This window comes from Lactuca serriola, chromosome 7 (assembly GCF_051521515.1).
Source record: "Lactuca serriola cultivar US96UC23 chromosome 7, Lser_US96UC23_V15, whole genome shotgun sequence".
Lineage (NCBI taxonomy): Eukaryota > Viridiplantae > Streptophyta > Magnoliopsida > Asterales > Asteraceae > Lactuca > Lactuca serriola.
In genome coordinates, this window is record NC_136414.1 from 91,002,713 (window position 1) to 91,023,332 (window position 20,620).

At 43.6% G+C, this 20,620-nt stretch overlaps 1 protein-coding gene across 1 annotated transcript; it reads left to right on the top strand.

The window, feature by feature from the left end:
• Positions 1-369: 369 nt before the first annotated feature.
• On the top strand, positions 370-1,287 carry LOC145063310 (17.9 kDa class II heat shock protein-like). The gene has a single exon (XM_079010900.1). It carries the CDS (start codon positions 588-590, stop codon positions 1,077-1,079), a length of 492 nt encoding a protein of 163 aa, XP_078867026.1. The 5' UTR covers positions 370-587; the 3' UTR covers positions 1,080-1,287.
• Positions 1,288-20,620: the final 19,333 nt, after the last annotated feature.

Here is a 20,620-nt window from a genome sequence, read left to right on the forward strand (position 1 = left end):
TTATTTTTTGGTCAATGATAAAATATGAGGTGTTGCTAATAAGACACCCTTTTAACACCTCATTGACCACTTTTTAAAAAGTCAACCTATAGTTAACTACTTATAATCTGTTTTTCGGAAAACAATACAATTTCAATCAATAAAAATATTTCAAAATTAAATTAAGATGTCTATAAAATGGGATGTTTTTAGTCGATCCTAAAATATGGAATACCTTTTAAAGTGATTATCTCAATACATATAAATAAATATAAAAAAAAGATTAAAAAAAAAAAAAAAAAAAAAGTTCGTTGCGGTATAATAACTCTTCCGCATTGAATAACCAACAATCCAACGGACTAAAAATCCTCCATGCTTTGAAGATGGCCCATGTCTTCCGGATGTCGAAAGAAGCTACCAGAACCTCCTCGTTTTCTTTTCCTCTGTTCTTTCCAGAAACCTCTTCTTCTTCCTCCTCTCTCTCCACCCTATAAATCCACCGTCACAATGCTCGATTCATCACACTGCAATCATAAAATATCGCGATTCTTATCGGTATCTTCCAACCTTGCTCCAATTTTGGTAAAACACCATTAACAAAGTTCGAAATGGATATCAGTCTGATGGGTTTCGACACGCCGTTCTTCCGCAACCTCCACCACATTCTTGAAGCCACCGACGACACCACCACCAACAACAAATCAAGCAATGCCGGACCTACTGGCGCTTACGTCCGTGACGCTAGAGCAATGGCTGCAACTCCGGCTGATGTGAAGGAGTATCCCAACTCATACGTCTTCATCGTCGACATGCCGGGTCTGAAGTCCGGAGATATCAAGGTCCAGGTGGAGGAAGACAACGTGTTGGTGATAAGTGGAGAGAGGAAAAGGGAACACGATCAGGAAGAGAAGGAAGGAGTTAAGTACGTGAGAATGGAAAGGAGGATCGGGAAGTTTATGAGGAAGTTTGCGTTGCCGGAGAATGCTAATATGGAGAAGATATCGGCGATTTGTCAAGATGGAGTGCTTACAGTGACGGTGGAGAAACTGCCACCTCCGGAGCCCAAGAAGCCGAAGACGATTCAGGTCCAGGTTGCTTGAAGAACAGAAACGGAGTTTGTATGTGGTGAAATTTCTTTTTAAAGATCCTGAATCGTGTGAGAAGGATCCTAGTGAAGTGCGATCGATAATGTTGGTTATAAGAACTAGTTGTTTCATTGATATCTGTAATGGTTTGTTATTTTGATCAGTATTTCTAGTGTTATTTCTTATTTGTATAATCAATATATTGTGGGTTTTTGAGACCAAATTTTGGGTCGTATTTTATTTTGTTTTTTGATCGTTAAAATGAGAAAGGTGTGCTAGACACCTGTGTGCGAAAATTCAAATACGAAATTACGAAGTAATTAGTAATGTGTAATGGACATGTCCATTCATTCGAAATGGTAATGATTAGTTAATCACATGAAAATAAATTAGGTAGATTTGGGCTATTTTGTGTTTTTAGTATGTGTTTTTAGTATGGTAATGATTAGTTAATTTCATGTGTTGTTTCTAGATTTTATGAAACGGGCAAAAGCATTACATTAAAAAGAAACGAAACCTAAGGGCATTTCCAACCCACTTTCAAATCCATTTCTTCTCCCATTTCTTCCCTTATTTTTTTTTTTTCAATCCTACCCAATTTTTATAGTATTCTTCTATATGGAGGAATACTATTCATATCTTCAAAAATAGAGGTGAAGTTTGGTTGTTAATTTTAGTCTCTTTTATTATCTACTAATTATAATTTAAATGCAATATTTAATATTTATAATATATGTTATATACTAATTTATATTAATTAATCATAAATATAGAGTTTAATTAGTAGAAAGGTGTATTTGACAATATATATAAGTTATAAAAATGGAATATTCTAAGAATATATATATTTTTGGGGTAAAAAATAGGGTAGAAAATGGACTATGATCGGAGATAAAACATTATTTATTTCATTTTTTACTCTATTTATGGGAAATAGAGATGAATTGGAGATGATCTAACAAGGAGGTAGAAGTACAAATTACACCTTATGTTTTGAAGAGTGATATGTTTGAATAAATCCGAAATATTTGTTTCCATTTAGTCTTCATTTATCTTGACAATGTTAGAGTTTGATAATGTTAAGAGACACACTTTTGATTAAATTTTTTGCCATGAGACAATTATGGTGCCCAATAAGATTATAAAATGTTTGGACGACTGTAGACCAAAGGCCACGAGAATCAATTTTCTAGATAGAAAATATAAGATTTTTTATGGAATATATATATATATATATATATATATATATATATGATATTATAAAGAAAAAACATAGACAAAACTTCAAAAATGGTCCCTGTGGTTTTCAAAAATATCAAGTTTAGTCCCTAAGTTCAAAAAACCTCACAGATGGTCCCTGTGGTTTCAAAACTTTTAACAAATGGTCCTTTTCGTTGACTCCGTTAGATTTTGACCGTTAAGTGAAGGGCATTTATGTCTTTTCACTGTTACAAGGACCATTTTTGAAGTTTTGCCCTTATTTAAAAAAAAAGAAAAAAACTATTATTTAATATAGAAAAGGTCTCTCTCTCTCTCTCTCTCCCTCTCTCTCTCTCCGAAAAACTTGCACCACATCGAAATCAAACATAACCCCAAATGCGTATGAGTTTCTTTATCATCATGACTTTGCTTCCGCCACCACCTGCACCTTTTACAGTTAAAGGGGGGTTTACATACCTGTAAAGATTGTAACCAGCAGCAAGAGATGAACCTCTCGCAGGCAAACTAGCTATCTCCGATAGCTTCTTAATTGTAAAAAGAGGCGAGACTAATGAAAGGGGAACTTCTTGTGGTTGTTAGGCTTCTCTTACAACAATTAAGGGACGAGACTAATGAAAGGACTTCAGAGCTTGAAATGGTTGATTAGGTTCATATTCAGATACGAAATCTCCGATGACGCCACAGTAAGGAGGAGTAAGATGTATGGTTGCTTCCCGTGAGAATGGAGTTCGGTTTCTTAAGCCCCGACGATTGAAATCTTGAATACCCAAATGAAACCAAGAAAGAACAAGGATAGGAGAACCAAAAATTGAAGTCTTAACGGGAGATGGGTTGCTGAATCGATTAGGTTCATTTTCAGATAGTAGATCAGCTTATTTTGAGCTAAATCGATATTAAATCTGATTCTAACCTGCTAAACGCTACCTAATTCTACATTTTGGAAAGTCGATTCCGTGAAATAGAATCAAATTGAAGTGAAATTCTCTAATTTCGATCAAACGAACTCCAATCTCGACTTTAACGTCTCAAAGACTGCCTACAATATTCTTTGGAACTCTGATTTTGTGACTCCAAGTCGAAATTCAATCAAAATCAGTTTCATCTTTCAACTAAACGAACTTCCGTTCTGATTCTAAGCTTCGAAACGTACAATCGACCTCAAATCCAAGCAAACTCAGTTCAGGTTCGGACTAACCAAACTCCGATTTAGAATCTACACTCCCAAACGCAACTGACATCAACAATAGACTAAATCAAACCACTAAAAGCAATAAATCAACATAAAAACCAAACCCTAGACCACCAATTCAAGGAGGTAATACACACAAGTATAAAGTAAGCTGAAATAAAACATCATGAAATATTGAAGAATCAAGTGGAATCCATTTGCCATAGATAAAGGAGGAGAAAGAATACCCACCGATTCTATCAGAAGAAGAAGAGTGGAATCTTCATAGCACCAACTTCAAGGTCTTGATACGAGAGAGAGAGAGAGAGAGAGAGAGAGGGTGGGGCCCTTTAATATTAAATAATTATATTTTTTTCTTTTTTTTTTAAATTAAGGCAAACTACATAAATGGTCCCTGTGGTGGTAAAATGACTGAAATGCCCCTGACTTAACGGTTAAATGTTAACGGTGTTAGCGAAAAGGACCATTTGTTAAAAGTTTTGAAACCACAAGGACCATCTGTGAGGTTTTTTGAACTTAAGGACTAAAGTTGATATTTTTGAAAACCACAGGGACCATTTTTGAATTTTTGTCAAAAACATATTCTAAAATTGTTTTTTGAGAAAAAAGTTATAAAAAACTAAAGCAAGGATAAATTCATAACATAATTCTAAAATTTGGACCAAAATGGTAAATTTTAGAACAAATTTGTAATAAAATTTAAAATTTGGGCCAAAAGTGTAAATTTTGGATGAAATTTATAATAAATTTTGAAATATGTGCCAAAAATATATTTTTTGAAAGTTTGATAACATGTTGACCGGGTCAAATGGCTAAAGTGAATACGATTACCAGTTTTTGGGAGTTAATTGAAGGAATATATATATATATATATATATATATATATATATATATATATATATATATATATATATATATATATATATATATATATATGGGGACTATGTAACACTCTAAAAATTCCAACCAATTTAAACTTTTCAAAAACAACCCAATTTCATAAAGTTAATACAAAAAGGTTTTCAATAAAATTATTTATCAGAGTTTTCCCAGAACCATATCATAAAACATAATCATGAGGAGCGGTACGATCACGCCTTTGTCTTGCCACGGTCTCCTGAAGTACCTGAAACATTTAAACCACAACTGTAAGTCTGAAAGTTTAGTGATATACCCCCAAAATACCAACGCCATACAAATATAACCATATCATATAACCGATACAGAACGGCCATGCACTTCGGGTCTACTGTGTGACTGGTCCGCCACACCGGCCTACAGTCAACCCGGTCCACCCTCCGAGTCTATCCATATACATCGAGTCTACAGTGTGATTGGTCCGCCCACACCGGGCCTTCAATCCACCTGGTCCACTCTCTGAGTCTACAGTATGACTGGTCCGCCCGCACCGGGCCTTCAGTCGGCCTGGTCCACTCACCGAGCCTCAGCACGTCTGGTCCGCCCTCTTGGGGCCTACAGCCTATCTGGACCGCTCGTTGGGCCTTCGGGATAACCGGTCCGCCCTGGGTATGTTGGGCTACAGCACAAAGCAGGACCCGCCTCAACCAAACCCCAATCCAACAACCATGTGCACATAAACATATAATCATATAACAATCCACATCCAATCAAACCGATCTAGCAGATCACATAACATAACCTCATCCTAACAAGGATACCGACCTAACCGGTCACTAGCATAGCATCATCCTATATACCAGCATACCGACCTTAACCAAGTCTCTAACATATACCATCCTAACTACCAGGATGCAAACATAGCAAAGCAACAACATAACAACAATACCCGGATTACAATCCGATAAAGGGCCGACCTTGGCGCCTTAGACCTTATTGATATAGTGAGGATAACTCACCTCGCACTGCTGACTGAAAAGGATATGATCACGCTGCTCCAACCTCCGACACGAACTCCACCACTGATCAATACCAAAAGACTGAACTCAATAAATACCCATAATTACCAAAATACCCCTGGAAGTCAGCTGGTCAACTCTTGGTCAAAGTCAAAGTCCTCAGTCAAAGTCAACCCTCTTGACTGACTCTACTCGCCGAATCAACCCGTTGACTCGTCGAGTCCCCATACTCTGAAACTCTCATAACACGACTCAACTCGCCGAGTTGCCCTAATACTCTCCGAGTTCCATAACTTTGAGTCTACCCGTACTCAACTCACTAAGTCATCCCTTGACTCACCGATTCACAGCTTAACCAGAAAAGGTTAGGACCTCACGACCAGACTCGTCGAGTCCAAGAACAGACTCGCCAAGTCCAAGGCTATCTTCAACCAACTCGTCGAGTTGTTCTTCCAACTCGTCGAGTTGTTGCCCGTCTTCATGCAACTCGCCAAGTACACCCATGTGACTCACCGAGTACCACTAGCTCTTAACCCATACAGAGGCTTTCTAAGCCATGCAGGGTCTCAAATCCATAGATCTACTCTTATACAAGCCATCCATCACGTAAAGTGGAAAACTTTACGTGAATCCAAGGAGATCTAAGCATAATACACTCTTGGCTAAGGTTTGGGACTAAAAGGCTTCATCAACAGCTCTTGAACAGGGACTTTATGCTCTTTTGGATCATCACTACTCTAGATCTGAGGTAGCAACCTCAGATCCAACCTCCAAACTCAAGATAGAACTAGATAGATTCCTAAAAATCCCACATATGATAGATCTAGATGGATAACAGCTCAAGCAACGAATCCTTACCTCCAAAGAAGACTCCAACAGAAGAATAAGCCAAAACCTTGCAAAACCCCTTGCTCTAAGCCTCTTAATCTTCAAAGATTTCTTCAACAAACACTCCTTCAAGATCCAAATGCTCTCTAATTCTCTCACACACGAATATTAGGTTTTCTGGACTTCAAATGAGAGCAAAGCGGCTGGGAGAGGGTATTATGTTCTTTATATAGGGCTCAATCCCTGGGATTAGGGTTTTCTCCACACAGCACCAACTAGCCGAGTTGGCCACTTAACACGCGACCAGAATCGTGACCCTACTCGCTGAGTCCACCCATGGACTTGCGGAGTTGACCATTCAGATTTTTACTTTGAACCCTGAACTTGCACTCCTGAACTCGGGATGTTACAATTCTCCCCCACTTAAATTAGGCTTCGTCCTCGAAGCCTGCGGCAACACAACTCTAGAAACTACTCTAGCAATGCACCACCTGGCATTAACCAGACCAGGTTCCTCAAAACACAACCACTGAAACCCAAAACCTAACTCTTCCCCAGCGGTAACCTGACCACCGCCTCATCCTCTGATAACCACACTTATCAAACGAGTACCATTCCAGGATACTTCACTCGCCCCAAATCACCACGATCGCTTGACCCTTGCACAGCTAGACTGTAACACACTAAAAATTTCAACCAAATTAAACTTTTCAAAACAAACCGGTTTCATAAAGTTATTACAAAAAGGTTTTCAATACAATTATTATCAGAGTCTTCTCAGAACCACATCGTAAAACATAATCATGAGGAGCGGTACGATCACGCCTTTGCCTTGCCACGGTCTCCTGAAGAACCTGAAAAACATTAAACCACAACTGTAATCCTGAAATCTTAGTGAGATACCCCCAAAATACCAACCACATATACCATACACGCATATCATGCCATATCATAACAAAACACAGAACAACCTTGCACTTCGGGTCTACTGTGAAACTGGTCCGCCGCACCGGCCAACAGTCCACCTGGTCCACCCTCCGAGTCTAGCCATATACATCAAGTCTACAGTGTGATTGGTCCGCCCGCACCGGGCCTTCAATCCACTTGGTCCACTCTCTGAGTCTACAGTATGACTGGTCCGCCCGCACCGGGCCTTCAGTCGGTCTGGTCCGCCTTCTTGGGGCCTGCAGCCTATCTGGACCGCTCGCTGAGCCATCGGGATAACCGGTCCGCCCTGGGTATGTTGGGGTACAGCACAAAGCAGGACCCGCCTCAACCCAAACCTCAGTCCAACAACCATGTGCACATAAACATTCAATCATATAACAATTCACATTCAATCAAGCCGATCTAGCAGATCACATAACATATCATCATCCTAACCAGGATACCGACCTAACCGGTCACTAGCATAGCATCATCCTATATACCAAGATACCGACCTAAAACAGGTCTCTAACATATACCATCCTAACTACCAGGATGCAACATATCAAAGCAATAACATAACAACGATACCCGGATCACAATCCGATAAAGGGTCGGCCTTGGTGCCTTAGACCCTGTTGATATAGTGAGGATAACTCGCCTTGCAACTGCCGACTGAAAAGATAAGACCAAGATGCTCCGACCACTGACACCATCTCCACCACTAGCCGACACCAACACTGAACTCAAACAAAAGTCAACAATTACCAAAATGCCCCTGGAAGTCAACTGGTCAACCCTTGGTCCAAGTCAAAGTCAAAGTCAACCTCCTGACTGACTCTAGTCGCCGAGTCAACCCGATGACTCGCCGAGTCCCCATGCTCAGAACTTCCCCAATCCGCGACTTAACTCGCCGAGTCACCCCGAGACTCGCCGACTCCCACGACTCTGAGTCCCCTCGCACTCAACTCACCGAGTCCTCCCTTGACTCACTGATTCATGGCTCAACCAGAAGAAGTTAGAACCTCACGACCAGACTCGTCGAGTCCAAGAACAGACTCGCCGAGTCCAAGGCTATCTTCAACCTACTCGCCGAGTTGTTCTTCTAACTCGCCGAGTTCCTGACCATCTTCAAGCAACTCGCCGAGTACACCTTTGTGACTCGCCGAGTGCCTCTAGATCTTAACCCATACAGAAGCCTTTCAGGCCATGCAGTTGATCCAAACCATGGATCTACCCTTCTACAGCCCATCCATCACGTAAAGTGGCAAACTTTACGTGAATCCAAAGAGATCTAAGCATTTTACACTCTAGGGCTAGGGTTTGGGACAAGATGGCTTCACCAAACACCCAAGAACAAGGACTTTAATGCACTCTAGAACTTCTCCATTCCAGATCTGAGGTAGAAACCTCAGATCTAACTTCCAAACTCAAGATACCACAAGCTAATCTTTCCCAAATACTCCAAAATGATGAATAACAGCCCAAACAACGAAATAATATATCAAAAGGAAGCTCCAACAGAAGAGAAATCCGAATCTTAGCAAAGCCCCTTGCTCCAAGCCTCTTAAGTCTCCAAGATCTCCTCCAAAATCTCTTCTCCAAGGTTCAAATGCACTCAAATCCCTCACAAACGCGCCTTAGGGTTTTCTGGACTACAAGATAGGGTAAAGAGGCTGGGGAGAGGGTATAATGTCCTTTATATAGGGCTCATCCTCCAAAATTAGGGTTTTCTCCATTCAGCACCTACTCGCCGAGTCCAGCCTCCGACTCACCGAGTTGGCCACTTAACACGCGACCCAAGTCGCGACCCTACTCGCCGAGTCCACCCATGGACTCGTCGAGTTGCCCTTCCACATTTACACTTTGAACCCTGAACTTGCACTCCTGAACTCGGGATGTTACAATTCTCCCCCACTTAAATTAGGCTTCATCCTCGAAGCCTGCGGCAACACAAATCTAGAATTACTCTCGCAATGCGCCTCCTGGCATTAACCAGACCAGATTCCTCAAAACACACCCCCGAAACCCAACTCTTCTCCTGCGGCATTCTGACCACCGCCTCAATCCGGCCACCGGCCTCATCCTCAGATAATTCCACTTAACATCCAAGTACCATTCCATGATACTTCACTCGCTCCAAGTCACGCCAACCACTTGACTCATCTGAGCTAGAAATAACCCTGCACCACCGGAATCCCGATCGGAGTGCAAATCTATCCATTCCAGGTTGACAGAAAGACACATCCTTCAGTCTCAGAGCAACTCCCATGAGCTCTCCCCCGCAATCTCATACCCATGCCGGATTGGTTCTAACATCCTCGGGTTGGGAAAACCCGATACACTGACGACACCTCCAAACATCCCCCAAGATGAATTTCCACTACATACACAATTCCTTGATCAAAATCAAACTGGGAATCCAAGACTCCATCCCTACATCCGTTCCGAGCCTCGAGTCCATGCACTACCTTCCACTAATCGATGATCAATACCCGGGGCCAAACCCACTGATGCTAACACATCACGACATACTCATTCCATATCCTCATACAGATCTAACAACACATGCAGAGTCTTCAGCATGACTGGACCGCCTTACCAGGCCTTCAGCCCATCTGGACCACTCTCAGAACCTTCAACAGGTCTGGACCGCCCTCCAGGGCCTTCAGCCTGTCTGGACCGTTCTACGAGCCTTCGGCCTGACTGGTACGCCCACCGGCATTCAGTCTATCCGGACCGCTCAACTAACATCCAACATCCCGAATTATCCCTCCAGGAAAACTCTCCCATGCATACTGTTCTAGCCCTCTAAGGGTTCCGAACTCTATCTCCACCCTACATACTAAAACCCGGCCTGATCCTAGGCCTTCCACCATTAATCACCCTTGATCTGCATCCTGCCCCGCCTTTCTGACACTTGCTCATTCTAGCCTACGCTCGGCTGTCATAACCACTGCTAAATCTCAACAGCTAAGCAACCTCTCGTGCTTATCGATCTTCCGGAGAATTCTCCAATTCTCCCCCACTTAGAGCACTGACTATCAACCACCGGTCGCCATCACCGACCTCCCTCGACAACCCTACTCAACACAAACCCTTACACGCGAACTGATTCCTACCAGAACGAGCAATCCTCACAAATTCATAATGACACTGATCAACCCAGCTAGAAAGAAAATCGATCTTCAGCTAGCCACTCCTCAGACTACAGATGCTACCCAACATTCAGACCAAAAAAAACCAGATTCCCACTAAAAATCCTCATAAATGATAACCAACGAAATTTCCAACACCAAATCCATAACCATACCATAACCCTCAAGGAACAACGAATACAATACCAAAATCACACAGCGAGACTAGCGGATAAACAATACACCACAAAAATCACCAAATAACAAGACATCAAGAAAGAAACATACCCGCAGTTGCATCCGGCACTGCCCTGACCTCCTCCGCTGTAAGCTGAAAAGCACGACCCTGAGCCCTTGGGGGCTTCGCTCCACCCTGACCTCCACCCTCAATCCTCAAAGTGGCCGGTGCTGGAGCCTGCACCGGTCCTGCAGCAAGCTATGGACAGTTGACCCTTAAGTGTCCAACCTGATGGCAATGATAACAAATCCTCAAATCCCAAACCGGGGCTGTCTGCCGACAATCCCTCGCATAGTTCCCCTCCTTTCCGCACTTGCGACATGCACCACCGGACCTACAAACTCCGGTATGACCCTTCCCAAACTTCCCACAAGTGTGGCTGCTCTGATCTCCTAATCTAGAATCAACGGTCTTGGACCGTTTCGGTGCCGGCTGCGACTGCACCGGAGCCTGCCTCAGCTCTCGCATTTGCAACTCAATCTCCAACTCACACCGCCTGGCGGCCTCCTGCAACTCCAACAAGGTCTCACACCTCTTCGCAGACACAGACTGCCTGATATCCCTCTTGAGCATACTAAGATATCGGGACATCTGAGCCTGCTCCAAAGCGAACTCAGGGCAAAACATCGCCCTCTCAGTGAACATCCTGGTGATCTCCGTCACCGACTCTGAATCCTGCTTCAGCTCAAGGAACTCCTGAGCCAATCTCTCCCTCTCAACCCACGGAACATAACGAGTGCTGAACATCTCCCGGAACTGATCCCATGAAACCGCAGCGCTCTGCACATCCGAATATGACCCCGTGGTCAATCTCCACCAATCCTTCGCCCCAAGCCTCAACAGGTTCAGAGCACACCTCACCCTCTAATCAGCAGGGCATGAACATGTGAAGAAACACCCCTCCACATATGACAACCACCTCATAGCAACAATCGGGTCCTGAACTCCATCAAAGGTAGGGGGCTTCGTATTATCGAAGTCCCGATACTGGAAACATCTACCAGCTCCTCCCCCTGCCGCCGCTACAGCCGCTATAGCCGCCGCGGTAGCCGTCTCTATGAGAGCCGCATAGCGCTCATCAAAATACTCAATCATGGCGGTCTTGATCGACCCAAACAGTTCCGGCAACTCAGCCCGTAACAACGCAACAACCTCATCATGCAGGATTTCACGAATCCTAGCGTCCAACTCGCCTGTGCTTATTTGACCAATAACCTCGGGTGGTACTGACCCACCCTGACCGCCCCCTCCAGCTCCCGATCCTGACCCAGATCCGCTCCCACCATGCCTCGTAACCACCATACTGAAAAACATCGCAAGATCTCACATACTTCCCACTATCCCGGGAACCAACCCCCAAACCAACCCTAGAGGTCATGGTTTCTTTCATACGCGTATGGGTCCTGTGCTTTCAGTAGTACGGGCCCATACTACCTTCCACACCTACCCATATTTGTATCAAGTATTACCACAACACCCTAGCGAAAACATACATAACAAGCACTCAATCCTCACTCCTACAGGAACACTGGAAATCTCCCACAGAAGAAACCCTAGGCTAACAGGAATCATAAATCAGGCAACATTAACATCAAATCCTGAAGATCCCTAGCCTAGTACTAGCATGTTGTTCAATCAAAGCTCAAAAACAATTATCATGTATGGTATTTTGGGGTTACTTACTGGCTCTGGCTGATCGTACCTTCGCGTCCTCCTTTACTCATTTTGAAAACCATTTTAAATTCTCTTTTGAAAAACACTCCTTGATTTGAGACTAGATTCACACAAATGTTCCTCCAATTCACTCAAACCAAGGCTCTGATACCAACTAGTAACACTCTAAAAATTTCAACCAAATTAAACTTTTCAAAACAAACCGGTTTCATAAAGTTATTACAAAAATGTTTTCAATACAATTATTATCAGAGTCTTCTCAGAACCACATCGTAAAACATAATCATGAGGAGCAGTACGATCATGACTTTGCCTTGCCACGGTCTCCTGAAGAACCTGAAAAACATTAAACCACAACTATAAGCCCAAAAGCTTAGTGAGATACCCCCAAAATACCAACCACATATACCATACACGCACATCATGTCATATCATAACAGAACACAGAACAGCCATGCACTTCGGGTCTACTGTGAAACTGGTCCGCCGCACCGGCCAACAGTCCACCTGGTCCACCCTCCGAGTCTAGCCATATACATCGAGTCTACAGTGTGATTGGTCCGCCCGCATCGGGCCTTCAATCCACCTGGTCCACTCTCTGAGTCTACAGTATGACTGGTCAGCCCGCACCGGGCCTTCAGTCGGTCTGGTCCACTCTCCGAGCCTCGGCACGTCTGGTCCGCCCTCTTGGGGCCTGCAGCCTATCTGGACCACTCGCTGGGCCTTCGGGATAACCGGTCCGCCCTGGGTATGTGGGCCTACGGCACAAAGCAGGACCTGCCTCAACCCAAACCTCAGTCCAACAACCATGTGCACATAAACATTCAATCATATAACAATTCACATTCAATCATGCCGATCTAGCAGATCACATAACATATCATCATCCTAACCAGGATACCGACCTAACCGGTCACTAGCATAGCATCATCCTATATACCAAGATACCGACCTAAAACAGGTCTCTAACATATACCATCCTAACTACCAGGATGCAACATATCAAAGCAATAACATAACAACGATACCCGGATCACAATCCGATAAAGGGTCGGCCTTGGTGCCTTAGACCCTGTTGATATAGTGAGGATAACTCGCCTTGCAACTGCCGACTGAAAAGATAAGACCAAGATGCTCCGACCACTGACACCATCTCCACCACTAGCCGACACCAACACTGAACTCAAACAAAAGTCAACAGTTACCAAAATGCCCCTGGAAGTCAACTGGTCAACCCTTGGTCAAAGTCAAAGTCAAAGTCAACCTCCTGACTGACTCTACTCGCCGAGTCAACCCAATGACTCGCTTAGTCCCCATGCTCAGAACTTCTCCAATCCGCGACTCAACTCGCCGAGTCCCACGACTCTGAGTCTCCTCGCACTCAACTCACCAAGTCCTCCCTTGACTCACTGATTAATGGCTCAACCAAAAGAAGTTAGAACCTCACGACCAGACTCGCCGAGTCCAAGGCTATCTTCAACCTACTCGCCGAGTTGTTCTTCCAACTCACCGAGTTCCTGACCATCTTCAAGCAACTCGCCGAGTACACCTTTGTGACTCGCCGAGTGCCTCTAGATCTTAACCCATACAGAAGCCTTTCAGGCCATGCAGTTGATCCAAACCATGGATCTACCCTTCTACAACCCATCCATCACGTAAAGTGGCAAACTTTACGTGAATCCAAAGAGATCTAGGCATTTTACACTCTAGGGCTAGGGTTTGGGACAAGATGGCTTCACCAAACACCCAAGAACAGGGACTTTAATGCACTCTAGACCTTCTCCATTCCAGATCTAAGGTAGAAACCTCAGATCTAACTTCCAAACTCAAGATACCACAAGCTAATCTTTCCAAATACTCCAAAATGATGAATAACAGCCCAAACAACGAAATAATACCTCAAAAGGAAGCTCCAACAGAAGAGAATACCTCTAGACATCCCCATGATGAATTACCGCTACATACATAACCTCCTGATCACAACCATACTGGGAATCCAAGGCTCCATCCTTGCATCCCTTCCGAGCCTCATTGGCTTTACACCCTTGGAATTCCTTCTGTGACCTCAGCATACATCCAACCTGAATGTGCTCCATACTATCGGCACAAACACTCTTGCTCAAAACCATAATTGGAACACCTCAATCATACTCCCGCGCTACTGCTTTCACTTCCGTGAACTTACATTCCCTCTCGGAGCTACATACTTTTCCCTTTCCTTATCCAAGGAAATCTACTTGGCCGCCTTGTCACTACAACAAGTTCCACGGCGTACACACTCCACTCTACACTATCCCTTGTAGAGTAACTGCTACTCTGTGCATCGCACTTGCTCTGAATCCGCTCGCAAGGACTCTCGAGTCCATGCACTGCTTTCCACTAACTAGATCAACACTTGGGGCCAAACCATATCAATCACCATTCCCTGGCGACGCATTTCCTCATTCTCCTCATATCGATCTACTAACACGTACAGAGTCTTCAGCATAACTGGACCGCCTTACCAGGCCTTCAGCCAATCTGGACCACTCTCAGAACCTTCAGCATATCTGGACTGCCCTCCAGGGCCTCCAGCTTGTCTGGACCGTCCTCCGAGCCTTCGGCCTGACTGGTATGCCTTCCGGCCTTCAGTCTCCCCGGACTGCTCACACTATCATGCATCATCCCGAACTATTCCTCCTGGGAATTCCGCCCATACATACTGTTCTAGCCCTCTTGGGGTTTCGAACTCTAACTTCATTCCATATACTCAGATCCCGGCCTGATCCTAGGCCTTACAACCACCAATCACCCTATCTGAAATCCTTGGTATGTACTCCGCCCCATCGATCTGTCACTTACTCATACCAGCCCACACTCTTGGCTGACTAAAACACTGTTGGATCCCAAACAGCTAATCGAACTCTAACGCTTATCGATCCTCCTGAGAATTTTCCGATTCTCCCCACTTAGAGCACTGGCTATCCACCACCGGTCGCCATAACCGACCTCTCTTAACAACCCTTCACAACACATACCCTTACACGCGAACTGATTCCCACTAGACCGAGCAACCTTCACCAAATCATGTATCAACACTGATCATCTCGGACTCGAAAGAAGCCCGACCTTCAGCTAACCACTCTTCAGACTGCAGATGCTACCCGACATTCAAAACAAACGCCGAATTTCCCACTAATAATCCCCATGGATAATAACCAATAAAACTTCCAATACCAAAACCCTTAACCGAACCATAACCCTCAAGGAATAAACGAATACAATACCAAAAATCACACAACGAGACTAGCAGATATACAATACTCCATAATAATCACAAGATAACAAAATATCAAGAAGGAAACATACCCGCAACTACATTCGGCACTGCCCTGGCCTCCTCTGCTGTAAGCTGAAAATCACGACCCTGAGCCCTCAGGAGCTCCACTCCACCCTGACCTCCACCCATAATCCTCAAAGTGGCCGGTATTGGAGCCTACACCGGTCCTGCAGCAAGCTGTGGACAGTTGACCCTCAAGTGTCCAACCTGATGGCAATGATAGCAGATCCTCAAATCCTGAACAGGGGCTGTCTGCCAACAATCCCTCGCATAATGCCCCTCCCTACCGTACTTGCGGCATGCACCACTGGACCTACAAACTCTAGTGTGACCCTTCCCGCACTTCCCACAAGTGCGGCTGCTCTGATCTCCCAACCTTGAATCAACGGTCTTGGACCGTTGAGGCACCGGCTGCGACTGTGTCAGGGCCTGCCTCTGCTCTCTCAACTGTAACTCAATCTTCAACTCACGCCGTCGAGCGGCCTCCTGCAACTCCAGCAAGGTCTCGCACATCTGTGTAGACACAAACTGCCTGATATCCCTCTTGAGCATACTCAGATATCGGGACATCTGAGCCTGCTTCGAAGCAAACTCCGGGCAAAACATCGCCCTCTCTGTGAACATCCTGGTGATCTCCGTCACCAACTCTGAATCCTGCTTCAGCTCCAGGAACTCCTGAGCCAATCTCTCCATCTCAACTCGCGGAACATAGCGAGTACTGAACATCTCCCTGAACTGATCCCAAGAAACTGCAGCTCGCTGCGCATCAAAATATGATCCCACGGTCAACCTCCACCAATCCTTCGCCCCGAGCCTCAAAAGGTTCAGAGCACACCTCACCCTCTGATCAATAGGAAATGAACACGTGAAGAAACACCCCTCCACGTCTGACAACCATCTCATAGCAACAATCGGGTCCTGAACTCCATCGAAGGTAGGGGACTTCGTATTATCGAAGTCCCGATACTGAAAACCTCTACCGGTTCCTCCCCCCGCCGCTGCTACAGCCATTGTAGCCGCCACGGCAGCCGTCTCTGTAAGAGCTGCATAGCGCTCATCAAAATACTCGACCATGGCGGTCTTGATCGACCCAAACAATTCCAGAAACTCGGCCCGGAACATAGCAGCAACCTCGACATGCAGGATCTCACGAATCCTGGCATCCAGCTCATCTGTGCTCATCTGACCAATAACCTCGAGTGGTGCTGACCCACCCTGACCACCTCCCCCTGCTCCCGATCCTGACCCGGATCCACTCCCAGCATGCCTCGTAACCACCATACTGAAATTATCGTAAAACATCAGACGCTTCTCACTAACCCGAGAACCGACTCTCGACCCAACCCTAGGGGTTGTGACTTCCTTGATACGCGTATGGGTCCTGTGCTTTCAGTAGTACGGGCCCATACTACCTTCCACACCTACCCACATTTATATCAAGTATCACCACAACACCCTAGTGAAGAACAGGCATAACAAGCACTCAACCCTCACTCCTAGAAGAACACTGGAAATCTCGTACAGAAAGAAACCCTAGGCTAGCAGGCATCATAAATTAGGCAACTCTATCATGTAATTCCTAAAGATCCCTAGCCTAGTACTAGCATGTTGTTCTATCATATCTCATAAACAAATAACTTGTATGGTATTTTGGGGTTACTTACTGGCTCCGACTGATCGTACCTCCGCGTCCTCCTTTACTTATTTTGAAAACCCTTTTTAAATTCTCTTTTGAAAACTCTCCTTGATTTGAGACTGGATTCACACGAATGTTCCTCCAATTCACTCAAACCAAGGCTCTGATACCAACTTGTAACGCTCTAAAAATTCCAATCAATTTAAACTTTTCAAAAACAACCCAATTTAATAAAGTTAATAAAAAAGGTTTTCACAATTATTTATCAGAGTCTTCCCAGAACCATATCATAAAACATAATCATGAGGAGCGGTACGATCACGCCTTTGCCTTGCCACGGTCTCCTGAAGTACCTGAAACATTTAAACCACAACTGTAAGCCCGAAAGCTTAGTGAGATACCCCCAAAATATCAACGCCATACAAACATAACCATATCATATAACCAATACAGAACGGCCATGCACTTCGGGTCTACTGTGTGACTGGTCCGCCGCACCGGCCTACAGTCAACCTGGTCCACCCTCCGAGTCTAGCCATATACATCGATTCTACAGTGTGATTGGTCCGCCCGCACCGGGCCTTCAGTCGGCCTGGTCCACTCACCGAGCCTCAGCACGTCTGGTCCGCCCTCTTGGGGCCTACAGCCTATACGGACCACTCGCTGGGCCTTCGGGATAACCGGTCTGCCCTGGGTATGTTGGGCTACAGCACAAAGCAGGACCCGCCTCAACCCAACCCCAATCCAACAACCATGTGCACATAAACATATAATCATATAACAATCCACATCCAATCAAACCGATCTAGCAGATCACATAACATAACCTCATCCTAACAAGGATACCGACCTAACCGGTCACTAGCATAACATCATCCTATATACCAGGATACTGACCTTAACTAGGTCTCTAACATATACCATCCTGACTACCAGGATGCAAACATAGCAAAGCAACAACATAACAACAATACCCGGATTACAATCCGATAAAGGGCCGGCCTTGGTGCCTTAGACCCTGTTGATATAGTGAGGATAACTCACCTCGCACTTGATATGTGTATTTATATATATATATATATATATATATATATATATATATATATATATATATATTTATGCATTATATCTTAATATTTTGGCCTTTATTATTCTCTTTTAGAACTAAAAAGTACTCATAATGTTTTGAATTATGATTTGCAGCTATTCGTTGACGATAAAGCACAAAAGAAAAGACTGAAGCGGAAACCGGGCTTAGAAGCTAAAGGTAATTAAAAATGCTGGAGGAACAATTACGCCCCGCGTAATACACTTCTACGCTAAGCGTAGCGACCAAATTGAATTACGCCCAGCGTAACTTAAGGGTACGCCCCGCGTAATGGCTGGCACCGGATAAACTCAATCGCGTAGAAATCCTTAGTACGCGCAGCGTAATCCGACTTACGCCCAGCGTATGTAAGTCGGCTACAAAGGTTATAAAAGTAGATTTTCAGCTAACCAGAAGAGGGGATTCGACTTCCAACTTAATTTAGTCGATATTAAACTTCTGTTAAGCTGTTTTGAAGGTCTAGAAGGCGGCCGGAAGGCCGTTAAGCTAACGGGAGCGGAGATCAGAAGGGTTGGAGAGCGGATACGTGTCGGTAATCATATGGGTTGCTAATGTGACCATGTTTAGCATTCCATTGTGTTACTATTCTGTATTTAGTTTCTGATTTGGGTGTAAAAACCTTTTATTTTGTGTTTATGATTGAATGAAGCTTTGATTATTAGACTAATTGCTATATTGAATTGTTTATTTATGTTTAATTTATCTTGCCAAGCTTGTTAAAAGATCCTTACGTATTAATGATGATTATTTGCTGTTAATTGTTAAGTGAATTGAGTTGTATGAACATCTGCTTGATTGCTTGTCTCTTATGATTTTGATGACCATCGAGATTATAAGTCTGAGAATAACGAATGTGAAACTAGGATTAACTTGGGAATAAGTAAGTTAATGTGTGAGCCTTGTTTGATGACCATCAACAAGAGGTTAAATTAAATTAGTAATTCGATTAACTATATTTACAAGTCTTGCTTGACACGAACTGAACACTAGGAAGCATGTTAGTTTAATCAACTGATCACTGTTTAAATTGACTTGTTTGCTAAAGGATTAGTTATAGTGAACGCGAATCTAATCATTTTAGGAATCGGTGAATATGAATAAATGAATTTGTGTATGCAATTGTCTATGTTTTTAAGGTGCAATTTATCTAAACCAAAGTACCTCAAGAGATTTGCTTTCCTGTTAGTTTATCGAGAGTTGTTAATTGTTAGTTTGAGATTTATTAAACTATTTCTTTATTAATTTCGGGTGACCTGTAACCTATAATCAAATATATTAAATTAATTCACCACCGTTCCCTGTGATCGACACCCGACTTACCTAAGCTATACTGTAATCTGACTAGGTACACTGCCTATAAGTGCATAGTTAGTCTAAGTTTGTTAGGTTATAAATATTAAAATTAGTGGGTACTTTTGTGCACATCAAGTTTTTGGCGTCGTTTCCGGGGAACGGCTTGTCATCAATTTAGTTTATTTGATTATTCGTTATTTGTTTTTAGTTAGTTTTTATTTTTAGTTTGATTTTCGTTGATATCATTTCACTTGTCGGGAAGGTTCTTGTTGTTATTTGCAGGAATTTGGGATTGTACACATTGCTTGACTTTACTTTTTGCATGGGTTTCGAGGATGAAAGCGATTAGGGAATTCTTGACCAGCTTAGCCTTCTACTTTGTTGATTTGACCAACTCAATCCATAAGGCGTAGTATAGCAAGGCGTAGTGTGGTGGTTAAGTGGAAGACCGAGCTCTTGATGTTCTTGACTAGTTAGGTCACTTCTTGTTCCGCTTTTAGTTAAAGGTGCAAAGAAAACAAAGGAAATATTCTAACGGATCCCGAAAGTGGGTGTTTTCGCAAACCAATTCTTGCATGCAAAGGTTTTTGATCAACCGTTGTTGTTTGATCTTGACAAAGATAAGTGATTATGACGTCTCAGTTTTTTTTATGTCACTCTTCGGGAAGTCATCAGCTGTTGAAACAATTAAAAAAAGAAAAATAATTAAGTTGTAAAGTCCCTTAATTAAATAGTTAAAAGAAAAGGAAAGAAAGTTTAATTAAAAGAAAAGGAAAATTTTCATTTAAAATTATGCCCAACGTAATTTAGTTACGCCAAGCGTAATTAACCCCGGATCGCAAATGGCCTTCTCATGGAGTTGGGGTTATGCCCAGCGTAAATGAGCGACCAGGTATATCTTTTGACCCTTTGACTTCTTTGTTATTCTTTCAACCATTCTTTCCTTCGCCGCGTACTGTGACGACGAGTTCTCCAAAAGATCTCCGATTCTTCTTCTTTTCTTGTAGAATTCGACACTAAGATTATGGCCCGAAGAACTCAACGGACTAACCCACCCGAGGATGTGATCGATCATCGTTTCTTACAATTTCTGCAAACGCTAAACGATG

What these genes read in the sequence shown, in the direction of transcription:
- LOC145063310 (XM_079010900.1), top strand. Translation starts at nt 588, where the DNA reads ATGGATATCAGTCTGATGGGTTTCGACACGCCGTTCTTCCGCAACCTC.